Source organism: Ictalurus punctatus, chromosome 3 (genome assembly GCF_001660625.3).
Source record: "Ictalurus punctatus breed USDA103 chromosome 3, Coco_2.0, whole genome shotgun sequence".
Classification (NCBI taxonomy): Eukaryota; Metazoa; Chordata; class Actinopteri; order Siluriformes; family Ictaluridae; genus Ictalurus; species Ictalurus punctatus.
Window position 1 is genome coordinate 26,247,650 of NC_030418.2, and position 25,897 is coordinate 26,273,546.

A 25,897-nucleotide genomic window follows, 5' to 3' on the forward strand; every position below is an offset into this window, starting at 1 on the left:
ATGGGGAAAATGTGCGTTTGGTTTAGTGGAGACATGTGGGTGTGTCTTTGAATGTGGAAATATGAGCGTATCTCTTAGTGGTGCAGGTGGGGGTGTCTTTTCGTGGGACAGATCGATCTGTCGGAGTGGGACAGATGGGAATGTCTTTTAGTGGGACAAATCGGCATGTCTTTAAGCCCATATATCTAAAAGACAGTCCCTCTAAAAGTTTCTTAGTGGCCACTTGGCTCTCAAAAGTCGTTAAAGAGATAATGTTTTGTCAAGGGTCCTGTCAAGTTACCTCATTTTAGCTTACTGGCTAGTTTTCGCAATAAACATTATGAACATTTATGAATAATCCTCCTGGGAAACCTTGTCATTTTCACCTTTTATAAAAATTTCTTAAAATCTCTCTCAGAAAAATGTCGCATTTTGACGTATTTCGGGAATGAGAAATCCAAGCTCAGAATTTAACACAGGTCTGAGCTAAAAAAATGCACAAACATGAACTGTGATGAATGATGTATATTTTCTTCATCGAAACAGTGACCCGTATAATCAATGTTCTGTCTATAATAACAAATATGTTTGAATGTTGATTGATCTAAATCAAATACTGAAGTATGGTATACAGCGTAACTCGTTTATAGGTAAGACTGTATATACTGTGTATACTGCTGATGCTTTGTGCCGCCATGTTGAGTTATCACTTGCTGAACTCCGAGTTGAGGAGACCATCCAACGTTCTCGAGTAGGAATTCCTAGTTGAATGTTTTCTAGGTGGCTTGTGACTAGGAAATTCTTAGTCACAAGTTGGAAATTGCAAGTTACAACCTTTAGTCATATGCAGCAGTAATGTCAGGCGCATTTTATCTGTCTGACAAGTTTTAGCATTAAACGTAGCATTGTGGACATGTAAGGACATAACTTCCTGCCAGGTTAGCGTGCAGCTAGCTAACATCCTTGAAGTTTGTGAACTTAAAAAGTTTGTGACAAACTTTTCTCTCTGAAATTCTGTTAGCTCATACTAGTTGGATGCATTATTGGAGAGCTTTATGAACATGTATTGGTTTCATGTTGGTTTAATGTTAGTAATGTTTTAGGAATTGTTCTGTGGCTAATCTTAACATGGATATAATCGTGATTCTCAAGGCACATGGTTCATAAAACAAAGTGTATATGGGTCAAGGAAACTTTGGGTCTACAATCTGCCATAGCTCTTCTGCGGACTTTGGCTTTTAGTTCCTTCTGCCTCCAGGATTTTTTATTTTTATTTTGAAGCCTGATCTGTTTACTCTGTTTCTTTATTTAATGACCTGCTAAATCTTTTCTATAGTATTACAAATGTTGTGAAATTAATTTTTGGATCTGAGGCCCCTTAAACCTTTGCTGGAAAAGACTTTTGGCCAGTACTGTAGTTCCCAGCAACACTGCTGTACAGAATGCTGTGCATTGCTTGAGGCGGGAAAAATCCCTAGAAAGCATCTCCTGATGGATCTCATTTTACAGCATATAAGATGGATTTTCATTATATGAGCGGATATTGTGTGGTCAGTAGGTTGTATCCACACTACATCACCCCTACCCCTGAACACGGTTACTGAGAATCCATTTCCAGCCGTGATTAGTGCAAGATTTTTTGAAGAAGTGCAGTCACTGAAACATACTGAGTATGGATGTAGCCGACTACAGAGCAGAGACAGTGGGGTACGAGAGGGCTGGGTCTTGTCCAGTGCAGAATCAGCATTACTTCAGCACTTCACACAGAGAGAGCACATGGTGGAGAGCTCGGCCACATGCACTGCAGGATAAGATGATGGTGTAAGAGTAGCAGGGTTTGATTGCAGAATGGGACTGTTCCTGCAGGCAAGCTTACTATGACAGACTGTGTATTATTTGTTCAGCTGTGTGTGTGTGTGTGTGTGTGTGTGTGTGTGGGGGTGCGTGCATGTGTGAGTGTGCAAGAGAGAAGCCCTGTAATGTGAAGGCAAACAGCGGCTAGAAGTCATGTTGCAGGCATGTGTTCACATCTTCACATACAAGTATTTACACAAATCACACTATTATTATTATTATTATTATTATTATTATTATTATTTGTGTGTGGAAGACGAGGGATATAGGATCATTTTGGACTTTGTGGGGACATATAGCTGGTCCCTTAAAGATAGGCAAAAGTAAATGAAAATATCCCATATTTATATAATATTAGTGTGTGTGTGTGTGTGTGTGTGTGTGTGTGTGTGTGTTGCAGTAACCAGGCTGTAAGGATGTTGGAGTGCAGGGAGAAACCAACTCCTGACATGTTTGGGGAACTGCTGAGAAACGCCAGCACTGTGGGAGACCTGCGCAACTGTCCTGTGAGTATACACACACACACACACACACACACACACTTCACTTCACTTCACAATCTCATACCACAAATTACATCTAATGAGCTCTGAAGGTAATTGGATCTTTTCTGTGTGTGTGTGTGTGTGTGTGTGTGTACAATTTTTAATGTGTACTTGGCTGTGTGACTGTCAGCTACATAATTATTGGCATCTTTTGTTAAAATGTCTTTGTGACTAATGGGCTTAATCTTCTACTGAAAATATGAGGGAATCAAAATTTTTCAGTTTTTTTTTGTTTGGCCTGAGGCCATGCAGCCTCACAATTCCCATTTCAATACCTTGTTGTTAATAATAATGAAAGTGGGATTATGTTTGATGGTGAGTAGATTTCTCAGTACAACATGCCACAAAATCCAAAACTCAAATAGCAGATTTCACTGGAATTCTTACTTGGAAATTGTGGTGGTATTTATTTTTCTCAAAAACTGCTTCTTTTATTTAAAAAAAAAAAAGCCAGGAGATTTCTTTTTTTATTACTGAGGGTAATAAAAAGGTGTATACCTTTTTTATTACTGAGGGTAATAAAAAGGTGTAGGCATAGTATTAATTTGCTGCATTAATAATTCTCAGTGGAAGGTCCTCACAAGAATAGTAAAACGTGTTGGGGGGGGGGGGGGGGGGGGTTGCTATGAAAGATGAGATCTTGCTCATTTATGCAGATTTGGCACAAACATCCTCGCAGCCTGTGAGGGGGGCTGTTCCTGTGTGTGAGGACTTCTTCTAGTCATGCTCTAACACACTAGCACAATCTACAACACACACACACACAGCACAGCACTCTGTGGATCCCACGATTTCCAAAATTCCATTTTTCACATTTATTTTTAAATGATTCAGGGTTTTCTAGTTGATGCTCTATAACAAAAATATGATATAAGCCTCAACTAAATTTGAAAAAAACTTATTAATTGGAAATGTTAACTGGAACTGTGCTTTATTTGATGCACTAATGATGTACCAGTTTATTCCTTTGTTTGTTTATCCATGGACAAATTTGGTGTCTGAGGCTTCATATTTCTAATCTAATGTAGCAAATATGTCATGGTTCATGTCTTGGCTGATTTGAGTTCAGTTGGTTCCAGTTGTATATTCAGTAAGCTCTTAATCTCAACCATCAGTGTTTGCCATTTTGCAAATTAACATTCTTTTCTCTCTGCCTGCTTTCGGTTACTCGCAGGGTAATTGTGGAGAGAAGCTCCGTATTCGTCGCGTGCTCATGAACTCTCCTGAGATCATCACCATCGGTCTGGTGTGGGACTCGGAAAACTCTGATCTCGCCGAGGATGTCATCCACAGTCTGGGCACCATCCTGCGTCTCGGAGACGTAAGACACGCGCGCACACACACACACACGCACACAAAGTTTGCATATTCTGATTAGCTCATTATTGCATGCTTCTCACGTGTACTTGAAGCCCCTAGCGTAGTCTGTCTTATGGATAGCAGCCAAGTGGACTTTTCTAAGTCTCCTTGGTCTAATGTTAGACTCGGATCTCAGTCAGACTGTAGTCCAAAAAGAATGGACATTTTATGATCTATATTGTTGCTCGATGGTGACGTGCTTTAATTTATGTCCCATGTTCACATGCAAGATCTGTGTCATGTCAGTCAACATCACATGCCTTCTTGCCATGAAATACATTTGGGATCGCATTGGAAAATGTCTCATACTCACCTGGCTGATGATTCAGCATTTGAATCCAGCGTCAATCCTGATACCGTTTCCCATTTGTTCTAGGTTTTGATACCTGGGTCTTTTTTTTAAAGTGTGGATTCAAGTTCCCTGCCACTTTGGCATTTAGCAGAACCGCGGTGTAACATTTAAAAATGCTTGCAAACGGAGCTCATTATTTTCAAGGCCTTTATATGGTGCAGTGTGTGTGACTGTGTGTGTGTGTGTGTGACTGTCTGTGTGTGACTGTCTGTGTGTGACTGTCTGTGTGTGTGTGTCTCTGTGTGTGTGTCTGTGTGTGTGAATAACCCTGCACTTGCTCTTGTATCACAGCTCTTCTCCAGGGTGACAGAGGAGAAGGCCAGGCAGGCAGAGCTCTACCTAGTGGGCATGGTGTGTTACTACGGCAAACACTATTCAACCTTCTTCTTCCAGACCAAGATCCGGAAATGGATGTATTTCGATGATGCACACGTTAAAGAGGTAACAGTTATTCCTGTGTAGAGACCACAGTCGAATGACTTTTTTTCCCCCGTCAGTGCAATAGTGAAAATCGTCTCTGTGGTTGCCTAATGACAATGGATTTTGTGCATATACTCTATTAACTCTGCTTTATTAATGTTGACCATGCCTAGAAGGTACCGCTCATGTAATTTGGTGCTGGTGTGTGAGGGTTTGTGAGGGGTTGACATGTGCTTCTGTTTGTTGATTTACTGTATAGACTAGAGTGTATGAGGGCGGTGTGTGAGGGAGGTGGGAGGACCATGTAGCCAGTTCATAGTTGGAGTGGGCTAGCTAAGATTAGTTGATGGAACTTCCCTGAGTATTTAGGTTCTGTTGTGAAGAAGAAGTAGTAATGAAATGATGCTCGACTCGCACAGGATTAATGAGTGTCTTCATGATCCGCACCTGGTTGTCCGTCCATCCGTTTTATATACTGCTTAGCCTGGAACTTATCCCAGCGAACTTGGGGCACAAGGCCTGGACGTGGTGCCAACCAATCACAGGGCACAATCGCACACACGTTCACACACTACAGACAATTCGGAAATGCCAGTCAGCCCACAGCGTGTCTTTGGACTGAGGGAGGAAACCAGTACCAGGAGGAAACCCCCGAAGAATGGGGAGAACATGCGCACACACAGCGGAGGCGAAATTCAAACCCCCAACCCCAGAGGTGCGAGGCAAACCACTAAGCCACCATGCCCATGCCTGGATTTCAGGTTGGGGTTGAGGTGAAATGATGAAAAAAAAAAAAAAAAGCAAGCACTTCCTGGAATGATTTATACTGAGAAAAAGAGCAAAACGTCTTTTCCTACAGGATATTATACTGGGGTTATTTGTACTGGGTATTTTTTGTAGAAGGTAAAAAATACAGGAACAGGGATGTAAGTAATTACTAACGTGATGCATTCAGACAGGGCTAAAATCCCATAATGTTAATAATTACATTATCCCAATTCCTATGTAAAACGAATCCAATCTGTATATGGATATAGAAACAATAAAATTGCTAAAAAGTGTTTTTAAAAGATTTTAAAAGGCATTGTTTTTAAGAAACAATTTTAAGATTTAATATTTTAAGATTTAAAGTGTTTTAAGGATTACAATTAAAAAGCCCCTATTCTTTTTCTTCTCTCTTTGCATTTCCTCTTTGGACGTTTCCAAAGGCATCAGTTGATCTTAAACCTCATTATAAAACATAGTCGATCAGACATTCAGTGATGTGTGGGGAAGTTTAAAAAAAAAAAAAAAAACATTTGAAAGAATTTGAAATCAATCCCCAGTGAGTGAGAGAACATTATGAGCTGATGAACAAGGGACATTTTTGCAGATTAGGGATATGCACATTAAGAATTGTCTCTGCTATTCGAACATTGAATGTTCCAGTCTGGAGTAAACGGAAATGTTTTAAATATCTCAGTTTGATTTTGTACTCTACATTGTGGATTCTGAGAAAAACGGGTACAGAAATGGGCCAGAAGAATGGCTCAGTTCAGCACGCACAGAAGATAACTCAGACGTACAGTTGCAGGGCAGGGTGATTGATCAGCTTCATGCTGTGTGGCTTGGAGAAACTTAAATCAACCCGTTATCCCTGGGTTTTAAAGCCTGTTATTCTGCAGAACCACAAAAGCAAGGGTGTAATTCAAACCTGACAGATGGCCACTGGCACATAGTACTCACAGTCAAGATGTTTTCCTGTGGCAGAGTATGTGTGCGAGTGAACAGCTGTCACTCCTCTTTAATCCTCACTGTAATTGCTGTGCACCTCAATGTTATTTTGGGACTCATGACCACGTTTAATGAGATCAACATGATCAACCCAGTCAGGGTTAGTGGAAAACTATCTGGCTATAATGACTCATTTTACTAAAGTGGATTTTCTGAGAGCACGGTCACATTGAATGGCTCATGGCTCAGCCCTGAATTGACTTCAGTTTGTTTGTTCATACATTCAGTAACCACATTTTCCTAGTCAGGGTTGCGATGGAGCGATTGAGCCTGTCCCAGGAACACTGGGTATAAGGCATGAATACCCTGGATGGGACGCCTCAGTGCACACACACACACACACACACACACATTCATTCATGTTACCTACCGGCATTGCTTTTTGGTACCTTGGAGTGCTGCCTTGAAAAATTCCTCAAATGACAGCTAAAAATCTGTCATTTATGTATTTACCAAGGCACTGCTGTATGATTAAACACTGTCCGACTTCATTCTCTACAAGCGTGCCCCTGTGTTGGGTTTGGGCCTAGCAGCGCTTCATCTCCACAATAACGTTCTGGATCCAGGACAGTTGCACACGAAGCAGGTTTTTTTTTTCCTGGTCTCGTCAGGCCAGCACATAGGGACAGGACAGCATGTGAGTCACGACTGGTGCTGTACAAAAAGTGCACTCAAAACAAGGATATCCCTCTATTGTTTATCCCCTCCAGCTGGACAGCAGTGGGGTGTGGCCTGAACAGGGACACACTGCCACCACACATGATACACTCTCCCATACTTTTCTCTCACTCTCTGTCTCATTGTGTGTCTCTCTCTCTCTCTCTCTCTCTCTCTCTCACTCACACACACACACACACACACACACACACACACACATATATGCAACGTCACACATTCTTCTCTGTTAGTCCTGGGCTCTTTTTGTATCCTGTCTCCATCTGACTATGGAAGGAGCAGAGAGGAAATCAGTTTAGGAAATCCGCATCAGGGTAAGGTCTTGTTAAAAAAATTTGTTATTTCTTGTCCAGCTTCTAAAATAAACCGCGGAACTCCGTACCGATCTTTTCGTGATATTCCTGTGCATACTAAAAGCGGTGCTTTTTATTACAGTCAGAAATGTCAAAGTTTGAACATAAGAATCGGACACATTTCTGCCATGCTCTGAAGCTTCCTCTCTGTGTCCCTCACAGATTGGGCCGAAATGGCGGGATGTGGTGTCTCGTTGTATTAAGGGGCATTACCAGCCGCTTCTGCTGCTCTATGCTGACCCCCGTGGCACACCCGTGTCTGTGCAGGACCTGACATCTCGGCTGGACCTTCACCACTACACCAAAACCTACTACGACAGCGAGGACTCTGGTAGATCACGTGCAGTTCTATATCACAAACACAACTGAAAACACAGTGGGATAAGGGTTATTTTTTTTCTAGTATTCTTTAGTATTTCCTGTAGTTAAGGTCAAGTCTGAATTGAGTTTTTATGTATTTATTTATTTTATTCCATGTTCCTCACTTGAGATAACTACAGACGTGGTTTCATCATTACTGTGGAATCACTTCCATTTTATGTTGAAATGAATAACATTTGATACTTTATCTTAATTCTGCTTTTAACTTAGTTCTGTAAAATTTTCATGATCTTTTTTTTTTTCCCCTTTTCCCCAGGTCGTGAGCCGTCCATTTCGAGCGACACGCGAACAGACTCCTCGACAGACAGCTACAGCTATAAACACTCTCACTCGCACCACGAGTCCATGGCCTCACACTTCTCGTCAGACTCCCAGGGAACCATCGTGTGCAACCCCAAAAACAACGCATCGCACAGCAGTCTGGATACGACGGGTATGTCCAAACACGCTCACGTCACACACAACCCTACGCGCCCATACGCACATGCTTGTTCTAGAGAGGCATTTTTGTTTATAGAATGATCGACTTGAGCAAAAAAAGGCAGCAGACATATGTAGGGGACAGAGTATTTTATGACTGTGTTCCAAAGGCCCTTTGACTGACGGCGAGCCTGCTCAGCGCCACACGCCTAGAAAAAGTGGGACCACAGATAGGAAGAGTGGAGTTGTGGACAGGAAGAGGAGCGCCAGCCGACCCCGCCGGTTCGACGAGAGAAGTCGAACCTCAAAGACCGATGAGGTGTCTTCTGCAGGATACCACAGTGAGGGTATGCAGCTTAACACACACACAGTAGAGGGGTAAAGCAGGAAGGATCCATCAGGAAGTACAGCACAGCACGGAGTACTTTTTAAAATGTGAAGCTGATAACAGTCTGAGATCAACATCCTCTTAGTAACTCGTTTAACTCTTTGTAAAATATTATTATTCTGGCACACTTTGTGTTCTCCGTTTTGTTTATTAGCATTACATCCGTCCTGTTCTTGTTTATAACTGTTTCAGGTGAGACCCTGAAAGAACAACAGGTCCCTCGTGGCACTCCTAAGCCCTGCTCTAGCCGTCTGCGGGACTTTAAGGAGAGCATGAGCAGCATCATTCTGAGCCGGCCGCTATCCGCCGACAGCACAAGCAGCGAGTCCAGGTCCAGCTCCGGTGTAGGACGCTACAGGCCAGCCTGGAAACCACGCCGAGACACTCTCAACATCGATAGCATCTTCAGCAGAGAGAGACGTAAGCAGGCCGGCTACGCTCCGTTGGGCACCTTGTTGCCTGAGGATCCCAGCCACCACAGGCCACTGACAGGCTCACTAGATCAAATGGGTTTTGGTGCCAGATCTGCATCTAGGACGCTACCATCAACTCAAGGCAAGAGGATGGAACCTTCTCGGCTCATCCAGAGGATGGAGAGTGGGTACGAAAGCAGTGAAAGGAACAGCAACAGTCCTGTGAGCCTGGACATCCCCATTAATGACGGAGCTGTGAACGGATCACACAGGTATTTGCACACGCATCTCAAGTCGAGTCAGTTTGTAAAGCACTTTTTAAAAAATCGATGGTAACCAAAGTGCCATACGGTAATGTTAAATTATTTCAAGATAAAGAAATGAAGTAAAAAGATAATCGTACAGTATATATCAAGCTGCAGGTCTTTAAAAAGAACAACAAAGCATCAGTGGTGAGTGAAGCCCTGAAATAAAAGGTATTCTACTTAGGGTGTTAAAAATAGGTTCACATTACAAGGTGACATCACTGATTCCTCTGATCTGTCATGTGCGATGTGCTTGAGACTCTGCTGTTGGCATATATTATTTAGCTTTTGGGGTTTTAATAAAAGATAAGTAAAATGATTAGGCTGCTGTCTTAATCGTCTTTATCATTATGCTGCATTTGTTCTTTTTTTATTTTACTTAAAGGCCTTTCTTTTTAGAATAGTTAACATTAACTGTCTAAAATTGAATATCTGATCATGAACTAATGAAAACAGTCATATAAAATCCACATTTAAAAAAAATAAATACAAGATATTGAGATCTATTTAATATAGCAGGAATAAGGTGCAATACAATTTGTATGTACAGTCCCTTCCAAAACTATTGGAATAGCAAGGCCAATTCATTTGTTTTTGCTGTAGACTGAAAACATTTGGGTTTGAGATTAAAAGATGAATATGAGAGGAATGTTTAGAATTCCACCTTATTTCCTGGCATTTATATGTAGAGGTGTTTAAACAACATGGAACAAAGCACATTTTGTATCAGACCACCCAAATTGAAGGCAAGAAGAAAAATTGGAACATTTGACCGGTATTTCTTGTTACCAGGTGTGTCCTGTTAGACTGATTGTTTAAACAGTAAATAGTTCTGAGCATCTACTGTTGGATTTAGACTTCAGTTTCGCCTGTGAAAACTGCATTCGTTGTTAATAAGGATAAGCCAACATGAAGATCAGAGAGCTGTCTATAGGAGAAAAGCAAGCCATTTTGAAACTGAGAAAAGAGGGAAAATCATTCAGAGGCATTGCATAAACATTGGGAATAGCCAAGATAACAATTTGGAATGTCCTGAAAAAAGGTGGAAACCACTGGTTTGCCGAGCAATGGGTCGGCCATGGAAAACAACAACGGCTGATGACAGAAACATTGTGAGAGCTGTGAAGAAAAACCCCAAAACAATGTCCGTGACGTCACCAACAACTTTCACAACGCAGGGGTGAAGGTATCATAATCCACACTTCGAGAGCAGAAATATAAAGGCCATACTACAAGATGCAAACCGCATCTTGTAAGAAATACAGAGATGAGCCACAAAAGTTCTGGAACCAAGATGAACCTCTGCCAAAGTGATGGGAAGACCAAAGTGTGAAAAAAGAAAGGATCTGCTCATGATCCAGAACATACAACCAGATATGAAGTGTTATTTACTTTCCTTTACTTACTTACTTACTTACTTACAAGACTTATCTGTTCTTATACTTTTGCTCGCTTAACAATTTGGTGGTCTGATACAAAAGGTTCAGTGTTTTTATGTTGTTTAACACGTCTAGATTTAAAAAGCAGGAAATAAAAGCTGAAATCCTAAACTCTCGTCTCATATCCATCTTTCGATCTCTTTGGTGTATAACACGCACAAATGAATTGGCCTTGCCGTTCCAGTAGTTTCAGGGGGGACTGTACATTTCTCTTCACAGTTCTGCTTGTTTTACTTTCCTTTAAACTGAGACACACTTACCAAATGCAGGTGTAGATATTGCTTGTAGTTGTGCAAATAGAGACGGTTACATGTGCTCATACGAGTGTAGCTTTACTCACAAAGTCACAGATATTTTCTTGCAGCTAGTCACATTTGAATGCAGCACATATTGCAGAGACACCTACTGATCATGGCTTCTCGTATGCTTGTCCCAGTGTAAAAGACGCGGCTCTAATAAAGCAACCCTCTGGTATCGGCACTACGTGGAATGGTGTACAGAAGTCGAAAAGCAGCAGTTCCCTCTTGCAGGATGTCAAAGCCTCCATCAAAGGAGCCAGTCATACGAGTTTGGGTGTGTAATGTGTATGTTGTATTATAATGGTACTTGATCATTATTTCTATTCACTTTCATTTAAAAGTAACCAAAATTGTGGAGCTCTTTAAAAAGATTTTTTTATAAACAAATCCTTTGTTTTTTGGTGTTAAGGTTAACGGTAGGTGTATTATTTAGCTACAGTGACACAGGTCAGTGAAAGTGCGCCATAAATGACTGAATTACAAACGTGTGTATGCAGCCGCCGAGGGCCGAAGCGAGCTGGACGAGCTCCAGGAGGAGGTGGCGCGCAGGGCAAGAGAGCAGGAACTGCAGAGGAGGAAGGAGAAAGAGAAAGAAGCAGCCATGGGCTTCAACCCCAATCCTAGCAAGTTCATGGACCTGGATGAGCTGCAAAACCAGGGTTAGAGTCTTAACAGTGCTAAACCCTAAGGGAGGAGAGGAGCTGAGCCATTTCTGTGGCATTGCTGCTGCCCGGGGCTGCATGTGGGAGTGTTTGTGGGTGTGACAATAACCAGTAGCCAGCTGTCACCACATTGTGTGTGTTTGTGGATGCTTGCATGCACGTGGGTGTGTAGGTGTGCGGGTATCTGGGCTTCGGTGTGACGCAGTGCTTTGGTGTTGCGTGTCGTCTGCAGGTAAAGGGGACGGCTTCGAGCGGTGTGTTCTGGACGCTGAAGCGCTGTTAGATCAGTCTCTGAGACTGGAACAGGCAGGCGAGGTCGCTGCCGCACTCTCTGTGGTAAACGAAGCCATGTGTAAGTAGCACTAACCTACCTTCAGAATTCTGTCTTCCACATGTGCCATCTCCACCAGGTGTTTGTCTATATATATGTGTGTGTGTGTGCGTGCGTTTTTCCTTTATCTGTGTTTAAGTATTGCAGACTTTGTACAGACCTTGTAGTATAACACATGCATTACCGCTTCATCATTTTCAAAAATGATGATTTGTCTTGAAGAGTTGTGTCTTTGAGCTGTGTATCTTTCTCATTTGTCCTGAGCAGAAGGTCACACTGGATGTTTAGGGTTTCTTTTATATTGGCTAGTTTCTGTAAGCCTCTTATATACAAATCTAATGCACTCAGCTATCTGTTTTAGTGCTGAACATTTATAGCTTAGTGACCGAATAAAAAAAAATTGATCCATGACTTCATTAAAGTCTGTGAAAATAACGCTGTAGTACTGGGGTGATGTTTGGATGTATTGCTGTACGTCTGTCATTCGGTAATATGAATGCAGCTTTACTCACAAACGCATTACTTACGATCATTCTCCTTGTCAAGACACACTGAACACGTCTTCGTAAAGGTTGCTCCTAGTTTATAAAGCTCAGGGTTTCTACAAGTCCTGGAAATCCTGACAATTTCTAGACTAGTGTATTGAAACATGTAGAAGCTTGACTAAACATGCTGATATTGTACATTTTAGCTTTTTTCTTTTTTTTCAGCTCACATCACATATAAACATTAATCTAAATCTGGATTCTGTCATCTAGCAGAGTCAGTGTGCATAAATATTTGGACATCATTTACCAGGAGAGTTCTATTGATCTGTCCAGATACCTGACCGGACAGAGTTGAGTTTTCTTTTATGGATTCAGGTTCTTACACTATTTTAGATTTGAACAAACGTAAACTAAAGATTGTTTTGAAGCGTAAATGGTTGTGGTACAGTCATTAGGATCTAACAGCGCAAAGCTCATGTTTTACTTTCAATAAAATTTGAGGGAGGGTTTAAAGATGCAGCCAAGTGCAACTCATTAAAAGAAATATATTAAAATGATTGTATAACAGATTTTTTATTATCTTTGTGTATCGTTGTATTGCCGCTGAACGAAGTAGCTGTTTTCAGATTTCATTTCTTAAAAACGGGAGTACTGCTCGAGTTGTTTTTCTGAGCTGTACCTTCCCTTGACATCATCATTAGTTGCCATAGTAATTCTCGGGGAAGCTGAGTCACTGCCATAAACCTAAAGTTAGCTTTTCACTTTTGGAAACCCGTTGGGTTGGTCTGTTTATTTATTTATTTATTTATTTCCGTCCGTGCATGCTATGATTCTTTCTTTTGCAATTTCTTTCCTTCGTCCTTTCCTCCATCTTGTAATTTGTCGGAAGTAAAATAAATAAATAAATCCCACTACACGCTAAGCTCTTTCAGTTTTACATGCTAAACTCGTTCGTAGCATGTGACGTTAGAGTTCGCGATGAGGGAGAATTTCTCGAGGGAGAGTGTCTTCACGTCGCTGCTGTCATATAAATAAAATGAGGCAATAGATGGCAATGGGAATGTGGGCGGGGCATAGCTCTATGGCAACCTCTTAATATGCTTCTTCGGATGTTGGGGGTCTGTGCCGGTGTGTAAATGTCAGTATGTCTGTGTGTCATTCCCGCGGTCCACATGTGACCCGTCAGCCCTCATCTTAATGCTGGGTGTGTCCTGTTTTTGTCTCCATGTATGAATGTTTAGGTAAAGTGTGACTGACTGACACACACACACACACACACACACACACACACACACACACATACTGTGTTATTCCCATTTGTATATCATGTTACCTCAACCTTTCTCCTCTGCCTGTGTTGAACAAGTTCCCCTGTGCACTTGGTGAAATCACTCACAGGTTTACTGAGCTCACACGAGAGTTCTCATCTCTGTGTATTTACATAGGAATTAGGCTTGTATTGAAGCTTGGAGGGATTTTCAAATAATTCTTATTTCTGTTCATTTTTTTTTTTTTTTTTTTTTACATTTTGATTCAGACTACAATTTGTGTTAATTTCATTCCATGGCTGAACGCAACTCATTTTACTTTTACAAACTTAACATTCATCACGATTTACATCACAGTTTTTTTTTTTCCTGGAAAGGGTTACGGTTTAACATTTATGCAAGGTTACATTTATCAAATTTTCCAGCATTCTCCCTTCCTTTCCCTTCCTTATCCAGCCCGATGTGGTACTTTCGTTAATACCAAATATATGTTTGCATGCATCCCATGACAAAAACGTTTTCTTTTTCTGCATCTTTTCATTCATTTATTATTATTTGTTTTCCTTTCATTTTGTATTTGCTGCTGAAGCTAAACTCAGGCATACCATGCATGAGGGCAGTGCTAACGGGCAGGGCAGGACAGTGGGTGAGGCCCGACTGCAAAAGTGTATGAGGAGGGCGCGAGGCCTGCAGCAGCGCATGCAGCAGCAGGAGAAGCAGCAACAGCAGCAGCGAGAGGAGAAGGAGGAGAGGGAGGAAGAGCAAAAGCTGCCTATCAGGTACCTGCTGCTGGCTCTGGTGTGTGTGCGTGTGTGTATGGACCGACTCCAGCCGGAGCGCCTGCACATGCACCTCTGTAAGAGAAGACGAGCTGCCTAATTAACAGGCAGGAGATTGACAGGAGAAGAAGAATGAGAGAATGACACCAGGTTTTACTGCTGATTGTGTTAGTTGCACAGGGGACGGCATTGCATCATTTATGTAAATGAAGAGGCGTGTTTCCACTGAGGTTCTCGAACTAAAGCGAGGAACTAAAATGTTCTGAACACACACAAGTGCCTGGTTTTCTGTTCCACTGTGGTGCAGCAGCTGTGGCCAAAAAATTCTAAAAGTATAAAGTGAAGACTGAATTAATGTTGGTCGGTTTTAGTTTGGCTTTTTCCCTGCAAAACAAGAGCATTGCATATCTAAACATATCTAAAAAGCCAGTATAAAAAAGGGCTTTCATAATTGTTTATTAGTTGCAGTGGTGCTTGAAAGTTTGTGAACCCTTTAGAATTATCTGTGTACCTGCATAAATATGACCTAATACATCATCAGATTTTCACCCAAGTCTTAAAAGTAGATAAAGAGGACCTAATTAAACAAACGAGAGAAAAATATTATACTTGGTCATTTATTTATTGAGAGAAATGATCCAATATTACATATCTGTGAGTGGCAAAAGTATGTGAACCTTTGCCTTCAGTATCTGGTGTGACCCAGATACAGAACTGTTAATCAGTCCTGCACATTGGCTTGGAGGAATCTTAGCCCGTTTCTCAGTACAGAACAGCTTCCACTCTGGGATTCTGTCCACAAAACATTTTTCCAATAGTCTGGCTTGTCCACATGGTCTTTAGCAAACTGCAGAAGGGCAGCAATGTTCTTGCTGGAGAGCAGTGGCTTTCTCCTTGCAGCCCTGCCATGCACACCATTTGTTGTTCTGTGCTCTCCTGATGGTGGACTCATTAACATTAGCCAATCTGAACGAGGCCTTTAGTTGTTTAAATGTTACACTGGGTTCCTTTGTGACCTCGGGGACTATTACACGTCTTGCTCTTGGAGTGATCTTTGTCGGTTGATCATTCCTGGGGAGGGTAACAATGGTCTTGTATTTTCTTCATTTGTACTCAATCTGTCTGCGTGTGGATTGGTGGAGTCCAAACTCTTTAGAGATGGGTTTGTAACCTTTTTCAGCCTGATGAGCATCAACAACTCTTTTTTCTGAGGTCCTCAGAAATCTCCCTTTGTTCATTCCGTAATACAGTTCCACCAACATGTGTTGTGAAGATCAGACTTTGATAGATCCCTGTTCTTTAAATAAAACAGTGCGCTCACTCACACCTGATTGTCATGTCATTGATTGAAAACACCTGACTCTGATTTCACCTCCAAATTAACTGCTAATCTTAGAGTTTCACATACTTTTGCCACTCACAGATATGTAATATTGGATCATTTTCCTCAAGAAATAAATGACCAAGTATAATATTTTTGTCTCATTTGTTTAATTGGGTTCTCTTTATCTACTTTTAGGACTGATGATGTTTTAGGTTAAATTTATTCAGATATATAGACGATTCTAAAGCACCTTCACTTTCAAGCACTACTGTAAATGCAGATTCTTTAAATGCGTTGGTTGTTCAGTAAAATTTGACTAATCAGTGACATTTAGTATACAAAGACACACCAATTTTTGTTCTCAGTACAAGTACGTACTCTGAAACAGGAACTGAAAGGTTGTGGGTATTATGGTCTCTGAACGAAGATCAACCCTGGTTCCTCTGGTGTACCTCAGGTTCTTGGGTTCCTGTAGGGGAAACGCGCCTGAACACTGAACAATAGACTAAACCATATTCGCTGCCAGGAGTTTACTTGGAAGTAAGTATTTACTCGTTGCTGTGCAAGTGGTCATTTTAATTCCTTTTTATTTTCTAGTGAACAGCCTGTCAAGATCCAAATACTTCTGACAGAAGCTCAAGAGGAGGTTGTGGATGCGCTCTCAGAAGCTTCCTTAGGCCCATCATTATCATCCCAAATTATTCCCCATTCTCCTGCTCCATCCACTCCTGATCTCTCCCACTCCTACTTCAGAGAGAGCCTTGAACGTCCTTCATCCATCGATAACAAACAGCATCAATACTCTCACTCAGACTCTCAGGAGCATTCCCCTACCTCTGCCCGCACAACCAGTAAACCCAGTGCCAGCTCTGCGTCCATGTTCACAGCAAACAACGCTTCCCAGATGCCAGCCAGAGACGGACCCGAAGCTCACACGCACGGGCACAATCATCGCCCGCCTATGTCCCGGAGCTTCAGTGTCCCTCGCTCTTCCTTTTCCTCTGATCAGTACAGCTTAGAGGAGAAACCGCAGTTGCTCCACTCACAACAGTCATCACTCTTCAACCCTCCGCCGTCACAGCGCGCCGATACCGCTCCACCAACGCCGAACTTCATGTCATCTTCCCCTTCATCCCCCTGCCTCATGCCACGCTCCACCTCGCCGGCCAGGCCCATGCCTGTAGAACGCTGGGCTGAAAACGTCACCAGATACTACAACTCCCAAAATGCTTCGCAGCCATGTGGCTCGCCCTGTGAAGAGTTGTCTGAACTCGACTCGCTCTACAGAGCCAGCTTGCGGGCTCCCAGCAAACCACGAGCCTCTTGCGGGCCCAGTCCAAATCCCACTGGGAGACAAGGTAATCATTTACTTCAGGAAAGTAGAGTTAAGGGTTAAAGGTCAGGGAGGTATGGAAGGAACAGCTTATGAGAGATGAATACATTTGACATGTTGAATCAGTTGCTTTATGTTGAAATGCAGATTTATATGAGCAAGCCAGAGGCAACTGTGGGAAGGAAAACTCCCTGAGACAACCTGAGCAAGAACCCATCCTCTTCTGGGAGCACCAGATAGTGGGATTATAACTGATTACTATATACAGATGTAGAGGAGTAAAGGTGGTTTTCACACTGGGCACGTTTTGCTGCGGTCCGAATCCGAGTGTGCCCCCACAGCGTTGGTCTAGTTTCAGACTCACTGGATTCTATCGAACTCCGGTGCATTTGCGTTCATCTTACATCATCACAAACGCGCATGGGGAACACAACATGAATCAGCAAATTAAAAAAAAAAAAAAATTTAATCTTTTTTGACCTAGCAGATATTATGTGCAGCAGTAGACCTCTTCTGTGTCTCACAACGTTCCCCTGCCACTCATGATGTTGTCGATAGCTAAAACACATGCACAGGTCACTTTACTTCCTGAGTACGAGTTGCGTTCACATTCACGGGAATCGCGGCACGGTTCCAGCGCAACCGAACTCGGACCACCTCCTACAAGTAGTCCGGGTTCGGGACCGCCGTGCGCTTCCGGGTCCGCATGATGGCTTTCACATTACCAATTTTTCATTCGAACCGAGCTCTGTTTCGACAAAACTGCCAGTGTGAAAGCCCCCCAACAGTACCAAGTGTGTTGAAAGGATGTTCACAGTGATCATATTGGGAATAAGTGTCTGAGGATATGCACAGTGTTTATGAAAACAGTAGCAGTTTTAGAAAGTATAAATACTCTGGTAGATTATCTTTAAGAGAACTGTTTATAGCTGCTCTAAAGTAAATGACGGGAACAATCTTAACTGTTGATGTAAGAGGAATTAAACACTTGCTGTAATTAAAAACATGCAGTTCTTGGAAAATAATTTCACGGTGGTAACAGTAACTGACACACCACCCAATCACCTTTTATTCCTTTAAAAAAAAAAACAATTTCAGGCATCATTGAAATACACTGTTCATTGCTTAAATCCAAAGTATAGTTCTTTGCGCTCAGGCATCAGTTTTGTCTCGTCGTCTAAGTGCTATGACAGGAGTGCATGTAAAATAATAAGGTTGAGTTATTTTAAAGCCTATCCTGAGTATGACCTCCTCTCTGCAGGACCAGCTGCTGCACGCAGACTTGCATCTGGACACTCAGGCTCGCTTGGGCGCTCCAAAACACCCACCGCTGAGATCGAGAGGAGTGCCTACAGGACACCAGAATACATCAGTGCTCCTGCACACAGAGTGAGTGATGCACGGGTGTGTGTCGGTGAACATGCATTCATGCACAGCTGTATGTGTGCTTGAGATTAATCGACAATGAAAGGAGCGATATTGCTCATTGTTGCTAATTAGGGTGTAAAATTTTAACTGCGTGTTTTTTGGTTGTTTTTTTTTGCCCCCCCTCCCCTCCCCCAAGCCTGTTACTCCTACGATGCGTGACGTACCAGCGGGTGAGGATCAGATGTACAGTGCTGAGAATCTGCGTCGTATCACTCGCAGTCTGAGCGGCACCGTCATCAGAGGACGAGCCGAAAACCTCGTTCCTTCTCGCAGCTTTGTAAGTCTCTCTCTCTCTCTCTCTCTCTCTCTCTCTCTCTCACACACACACACACACACAAGTATGCAGGACGGTGTGAAGTCACTGAAATGAAACATGCTATCTGGACCCTCAGGTGTGTATTACGTATGCGTCTTGCCTCTGCATGCATTCATCTGATGTCACTGTTAATCCAAACATCTCATTGATTTGTGTTATTCTTGCATTATATGGTTTCATCCTTTTTTTTTGTTTTTAAATATCTGAGGATGCACCAAATAGCAAGCCAGAGAATATATTTAACTGAAAATAACAAAAAGTAGGCTAAGTAAAGTACAACCTCACGGTGCATATGACCTTTGGCACATGTGTTCGATGTTCAGCTCAATGTTTCCTGAAATTCGGTTTCAGCCTTGGCTAAATGTATATTTAATTCCCCTTATCTCATTTTCTCTCTCGTCAACATTCTCTCTCCCTCACTCGTCTGGTGCCGTTCTCATATTTTGGTATCCATTTAAAGGACTCTCCTGCTTCGAGAATTGCTAAGCATGTGGACCCTCGATTGAACCCCCGCCACTCCAACACCTCCCTGCATGCCGCACCCGTTACCCACAATCCTTCAGTTTTCACCCACCACCCTGAGCACCAGTACCTGCATCCACCTCAGCAGCAACCTCCCCCTCCAGCTACGTTACAGCGGCCCACTCGAGGACACCCAGGTAACCATATGACTCCTCTGCCTCGGCACATCACATCACACACTGTACACTAAAAACACACACACACACACACCCTGATCTGAGAGCGTGACATGGCAGCTGTCACTCCCCGATGCTGTTAATGTCTGTCTTCATCACATTTTGTAAATCAAAGGGCCTTACGTTTGAAGGCCTTGGATGTCACGTACCTGTCAATGCAGATCAGCTTTTACACATTGAACACCCTGTTGAGTTTAATTTCCAACCTTAATTCTGTATAATATAGCCATTTCTGTCAAAGATCTGTCAAACAGCACAGTTTGGTTGCTATACTCACGTCAGTTTCCCTCCTCCTACACTTATTCACTGAACAGCCAATCAGAGCGCCCTTTCTCCTGCCGGCATCCAAAGCTGATTTAGCCTGCTAAATAAATGCAGACAAGTACCGATAGTTGTACTGCTACCGATAATACTGGATAATACTGCAATTAAATTTCAGTTTCTAGAGAAAATGATGTAAAATGTTTGTTCTTGCTTGCTAGTGTCTGCAGGAGATCCCCAAAAGGTCGACAGGTTTCTGGCTGTGCTTGACCGGGGCGAAGCTCTTGCCCATGGCAGCTCCCACAGTGTGATGATGAGCTACGGCACTCTTCCTCGGGCGCCCCGGAAATCGGCTCCTTCTGTGCCGCGCATGCCTCAGGCCAGAGTCGCACTAGCTGCTCGCCCTGAGGCCTGGAACTACACAGATCCCCGCTATGCCACCCTGGCTCACTCTGGTCGCTCGGTACCTGCTAGCAGACCTGTGGACATTTCTCAACACCAACTTCAACGTGCCAGCTTACCCAGACAGCAGTCTGTCCCCACTGCTCAGCCCACGCGTATGGATATGCCACCAGAGGCAGACTGGAGGACTGCTACATTCAGAACAGGTCACCCGGATGGCCAGGCGTCCAGAACCCGACGTGGTTCCCATGTGCAGCTGTGTTCCCTGTGCCAGCAGTCTCCAGCTGAGCCCATGGGCACCTACTGCCAGGCCTGCATTGCTTACAGAAATCGCTACAGGCAGGCCAATTAAACAAAGTGGAGCACCACTTCATGGAAATGCCAGCTTCATGTACATAATCACATCCCATACATACACACATACACATATATACACATCTGCATGACGACGAGTGAGAATGAAGGAGAGTCACACACCAGCCCACTTCTGTCTTTCACTTACTGCATTTCTCTCCTTCACCTTGCCCTGTTGCTTGAGTCCTGCTTTCACACACTTTTTTGCTGATGAAGAATGGCCTCTAACTGAAGGTGTGATGCTTCACATCTGCACTGTGCGCGTCCTGCCGGATGAAGACTGTTTTAGACTCTGGATCTAGACTTCTTGATTGTGTTTTATCGAATTAACACAATGGGAAGAACTTGAATCCTTTCCTTGAGTGACCTGCCAATGAGATTGGTATTTAACTACAGTGTTTTGGTAAGAGTGCATTTTTTTATGAGGCCACGAAGCACAAATTCAAGACAAGACTGAGACAGAGCTTACTATTTTTGGATAACTGAACCATAGATAGCCTGGATTATATAACTTGACAGTTCCTCGTTTTATTATAGATTTCTCTATAGCATACTAGACTAAGCAGAGTGAAGTAAATTATAAGAAAATGTTTAGAAACTATTGTGTAATGTGAACGCGGTAATAGCAGTGGAGTAGAAAAATGTGATGAAGTGAAGAGAGAACATTTCCATGTGTTTTCTGTTCTAGTTTCATGACATGCCAAGTGGCTCACTGGAAAAACACACTCGACATAATTGGATTGTCTGTTTCAGTGTAAAAATACTCACACTTGTCACATGAATAATTATCGAAGGGTTTTACAGGGAAAGGCATTATAAAGAGTTTTAAAATAAATCTGAACTATCAGTGTTACTCACGAACATGCCAGGTACAGCAGTTCAGAATAACACCTGAAGCTTTTTTTGTTCCGCATTAATGCTGATGAAGGGTTAGGGCTTGTTAAAGGTTAAACATACACTGCGTCTGGCAGGTATTTATTATTGTATTTATAAAAAAAAAACAAACAAAAAAACAATTTGCAATGTAACTGAAACCAAAACTGTGAAGTGAGTTGAGAATTTTGCATCATTTAGATGACCGAATGCACAAAGCTATACCTTGAACGCAGACCAATTTACTCACAGCGGCATCACGATATACAGCCATGAGATGCTTCTGATTACTTCAGTATTTAGGATTTAATCATTTAGATTTAGTCCATTTGTGCAAGCGCATGGCTTAAATACCTTCAATTAAAGGAGAAGTGTTTTTAGAGCCCTCTGCTGCCTGAGAAGTAGACCTACCTGACTTCCCTTTCTCTCCAGTTGACCCCGCCCCTTTTGTTGAAACTACACATGCCTTGTGAGTTGCCTTTAAAGGAGAACGGGCCGAGCCGAGCAGGTCTGTACCGACTGCACCGGGAAAAATAAAGTCAGAAACTAGCTCAATCCATTGCACTGTAATTTCACGATTCATTCTTTTTTTTCTTTTTTTTTTTTTTTTAAGGCACCTTGAAATTTTAGGTCAGGAGACACCCTTAAATATCTCAGACTGCACCTTCAAACATGTTCAGGAGGGTTAAGGACATTCCTCAGACCTAGAGGTATATATTTCTCAATTGTAATAGATACAGTGTGATCAACATATCCGATATACAACATACAATTAAAGCCGATATTCCTATTTAATTTAGAGCTGATCTGATGCAATGCGATATGACCTAGTGTGCAGTTTTGATTTTAACTGAAAAGGTGCCGTGAAGTCATGTGACATCACAATACACATTCAGCCAAAGCCCTATTCAATTCACATGCGTCGAACGCGAGTACAGCTAAAAGGTCTCATTTACCAACAAACATCACTGCGAAATTTTTGCCCGCAACAATCACAAACAAAAAAACCCTCTGCGAAATCCTGTACGGACCGATTACTTTTTAAAAAAAATAGGAGTACAACAGTGATGATGAAGAGATGCACACGTGCTATCAGACTTTACTGATATACACATGCCCGTATTGATTCATCTCACACACAGTTTTGCTTCGGTGCAGTGAATCTTTACAACATAACTCTGAACGTGTGGTGGTCTGGGAAAACCCATCAGATGTGGCGGAGGCTCAATTCTGCCAGCCAAAAAGTGATAGAAATGCATAGAGTTTTTTTTCCTTTTTTATTTCTTTACTCGCTCTAGATTTCTGCAAAGATCATGTTGGGGAAGCCAGTTTAACAAACAAAAAAGAAAGTCAGTCTACCTTAAGGTGTCTAAAGCCTTACTAGTTAAGTGTGATTTCTACACACGGTGAGCATTTACATTACTTTAATTCATTTAGCAGACGCTTTTATCCAAAGCGACTTACAAACGAGGAAATACAAGATATATATATATATATATATATATATATATATATATATATAAAATGTGGGGTTGGCATTTTAGGGTACATCAGTTGTATAGTTATGTGCCGTAGCGAAACAGACATGAACCTAATCAATTCAGTTTAAATCAATTCAGATACTCGCTGCCAAAATATCCATGATGCTCCTGCACTGCGGTGAATGAATGAAATCTTTAAATACAGTTTTCTTTTTCACGTTTGAAAGTAACCAGATGTTAACTTTGCTCGTGCTTGAGATATGATCATAAGTGTCCAGAGCTCTATATAGTAGAAATGTCATCATGTCAAAGAAGTGTTTTCCCAGGCCACTGCCCAAATATTATCCCATCCAACTCAGTATTTCATCTTGTCCCATATCAGAATACATTGCACTTAAAAGGCATGTCGTGGTGGATTTAGTGAGCTGTAACCACTAAATGGATGCTTTTAAAAGATTTACATTCATGCTTAAAACCTGTGCAGCTACAGTTGCTACAAAATGTATATGCAATGTCGCAAGGCCTGTGTTCCTATAACTTAATGCCGTATACTAGCCTGAGTTTTGTGATTTTGCTTAACTATGTTAACACTGGTTTAGTGCACTTCACAAGTGTTAAGTTAGAAAGTGTAACTCTGTTGTAATGTATATTTCCCATAATTCTGGGATATATTTCAATGTTTATTATGTGTAACTGTGTAATCTATAGATCTATATCTGAAATTTAGTCATATATAGTTTTCTATGCTGTACTGATACTGAATATATAAGTATTTTCATGAAGTACTGACCTCTAAAAGTGTAATTATGCACTTACTTACACGTATAAGGCTGTGGAAATGAAACTGGCACTTGACTTGTTTGGTTTCGTTCCTCACAGTCAGTGGGACATGAGAGCAGAGAGACACAAACTTTTATCAACCCGGGACTCCTGTTGGTTTTGGCACCAAATCCTGCCTTTCTATAGTTTTGTGGTTCTTAAACTTTGTGCAGCCGGGGACCCCTTAAACTGTCAAATAAATTCCACACACCACTACAGTACAGATTTATTTCATGAACATGATCCTACTATTTAAATATTAGGTTGATTATTAATTACGTACAGTGATATTGTGACCGTTGTTTTTTTTGAAGCCTCAGGGCGAATCTTCCACTGACAGAACACGTTACAGTCAAGCTGACATTATTTATAGGCCAACTTTTTTTCGGCTCATCGACCTAAGCGTGCGCAACCTGGTTGCAAAAAGACCTGAGTAGGTTAGCATTCTGACGCTACTTCTGTATTTTTCTAAGCTATAGTCGGAATGAAAAATCTATCAAGAATTTCATCCAAAATATTAATAAAATATTATCCACTTATTATTATGGATTAGCGCTTAAAGACAGGGAGTGCTATTCAGCTGAAGTAACATTTTCCAATGATGTTAACTCTAGAAGATTTTTATGGCTTGGCCCTGTGTAAGTGGCCAAATTATGCTAAGCGGTGATCAAGTCTTTATTGGCTGGATAGACTGTATATACATATCTCATAGAAACACTGAGCGTTTGTACTAGAGAGAAATGAACGTAGGTGTGCAGGTCTCTTGAGGGAGGATGTTGTGGCACAGAAAGCCACAGAGTTAGTTAGGAAATGCATCCATTATAGGCATCTTCTCTGTAAGAACACAACCTAGCTATCTAGCGTTAGCTAGCTATTGATGTGAAATTTTAGGCGAGTTACTTTAGGCGGTTTGGGTAATTAATATAAATTGGGTGTGTTTGCTAACTAGCGAGTTACGTCTGTTAAACCATTCATGGTTAGCAAGCCAACTTTACTGATCTGGTAGGTAGATACGTCGCTGAGATGTAACAGGGCCAGCGAAGACATGGAGCTCCTCAGACCAGTTATCTCTGCTAAATGCCTTTAACCACAACTGGCTTGGAAAGGTGTCAAGTTGGACAGGATGGGGGGGGGGGGGGGGGGTAAGACCCCAAATGTGTTTGACTGATTTTACGATTCTGACACCCAACAGCACAACACGACATTTTAGAAAACTAATTCTGGCTTGCTCTTCCGCTATGTTTTTGCAATCAGGAGGCGTGGCTGGCGTCGGTGTCCTGTCTGACTCAGGAATCTACTGCTATTAATTCAAATGACCAATCAGACAGGTTAATAACTAAGAAATCATTAAGTAGAATAGCTTTTATAAAGGTGGCTTAAAAAAAACCAGACAAAACAAAAACCCTGGCTATGCTTCACGTACTCCATTTTGAGAACCACTGGTTTCTAGAAATGTGTTTTATGCAGTATGTCTTATGAAGGTGTATTTTCTAAAAAGATAAAACAGTCTGAGCGAAGTCGCTGAATGCTGGATTCTTTACTCGTGTAACATTTGTAATCTTTAAAATGACGTCCTTAAATGCATTTACATGTTCAGTAATGGTTTGAAAGCATTATGAATCTAATTGAATTGAAAAGTTTGTCTAGTTTTTTTTCTTGATTTACATTTACAAAGAAAAAGTCTAATTTTGTTGTCTGGAGGTGAGTATTTTTGCATTGCTCTTGCTATTTTCGACACTTTTTTTTTTTTTGGTCCAAGACGTTTAACATGAAGATGAGTTTTGCCAGATGTATTGGACACAGTACTGTATGCAGTAGTCAGCTGTCTGTTCCTTTTTCTCTTTATTTTTTTATGGAAATGAAGTGAAACAGACAGGAAAAAAAAAACCCTGAACGATGTAAATACATATGTATATACAGATATTCATAGTCTTCAGTCTTGAACATGGAGATAATTCTAGTTTGAACCTTGTTTGTAAATGCTGTGGTAGAAAATGGAACTGGTATTTTTGCAATAAAGCGATATTGTGCTCTAATGAGGAGCGAAACAGAAATGCTTCTAACATGGATTTGAATTTTTATTACCTTTCACTGTTGAACCTCACCAAATTATGAAGTCTTTTTT

General features: G+C 41.7%; 1 protein-coding gene across 4 annotated transcripts in view; it reads left to right on the forward strand.

The window, feature by feature from the left end:
- The window catches only part of usp54a (ubiquitin specific peptidase 54a), a 60,000-nt gene extending 37,041 nt beyond the window's left edge, over nt 1-22,959 (forward strand). For 2 of the 4 annotated variants that reach the window (XM_017464476.3, XM_053679812.1), the window contains exons 7-22: nt 2,234-2,339; nt 3,553-3,699; nt 4,381-4,530; nt 7,473-7,641; nt 7,948-8,124; nt 8,282-8,458; nt 8,692-9,184; nt 11,093-11,229; nt 11,453-11,614; nt 11,850-11,969; nt 14,294-14,483; nt 16,405-17,165; nt 18,402-18,529; nt 18,705-18,845; nt 19,345-19,543; nt 20,065-22,959. In XM_017464476.3, the coding sequence (XP_017319965.2) occupies nt 2,234-2,339; nt 3,553-3,699; nt 4,381-4,530; nt 7,473-7,641; nt 7,948-8,124; nt 8,282-8,458; nt 8,692-9,184; nt 11,093-11,229; nt 11,453-11,614; nt 11,850-11,969; nt 14,294-14,483; nt 16,405-17,165; nt 18,402-18,529; nt 18,705-18,845; nt 19,345-19,543; nt 20,065-20,597 (3,790 nt within the window). In that variant the 3' untranslated portion in view covers nt 20,598-22,959. The remainder of the gene's footprint in view (nt 1-2,233; nt 2,340-3,552; nt 3,700-4,380; nt 4,531-7,472; nt 7,642-7,947; nt 8,125-8,281; nt 8,459-8,691; nt 9,185-11,092; nt 11,230-11,452; nt 11,615-11,849; nt 11,970-14,293; nt 14,484-16,404; nt 17,166-18,401; nt 18,530-18,704; nt 18,846-19,344; nt 19,544-20,064) is intronic. The other 2 variants (XM_053679813.1, XM_053679814.1) reach the window with 2 other exon arrangements.
- The last annotated feature ends 2,938 nt before the right edge of the window (nt 22,960-25,897 follow it).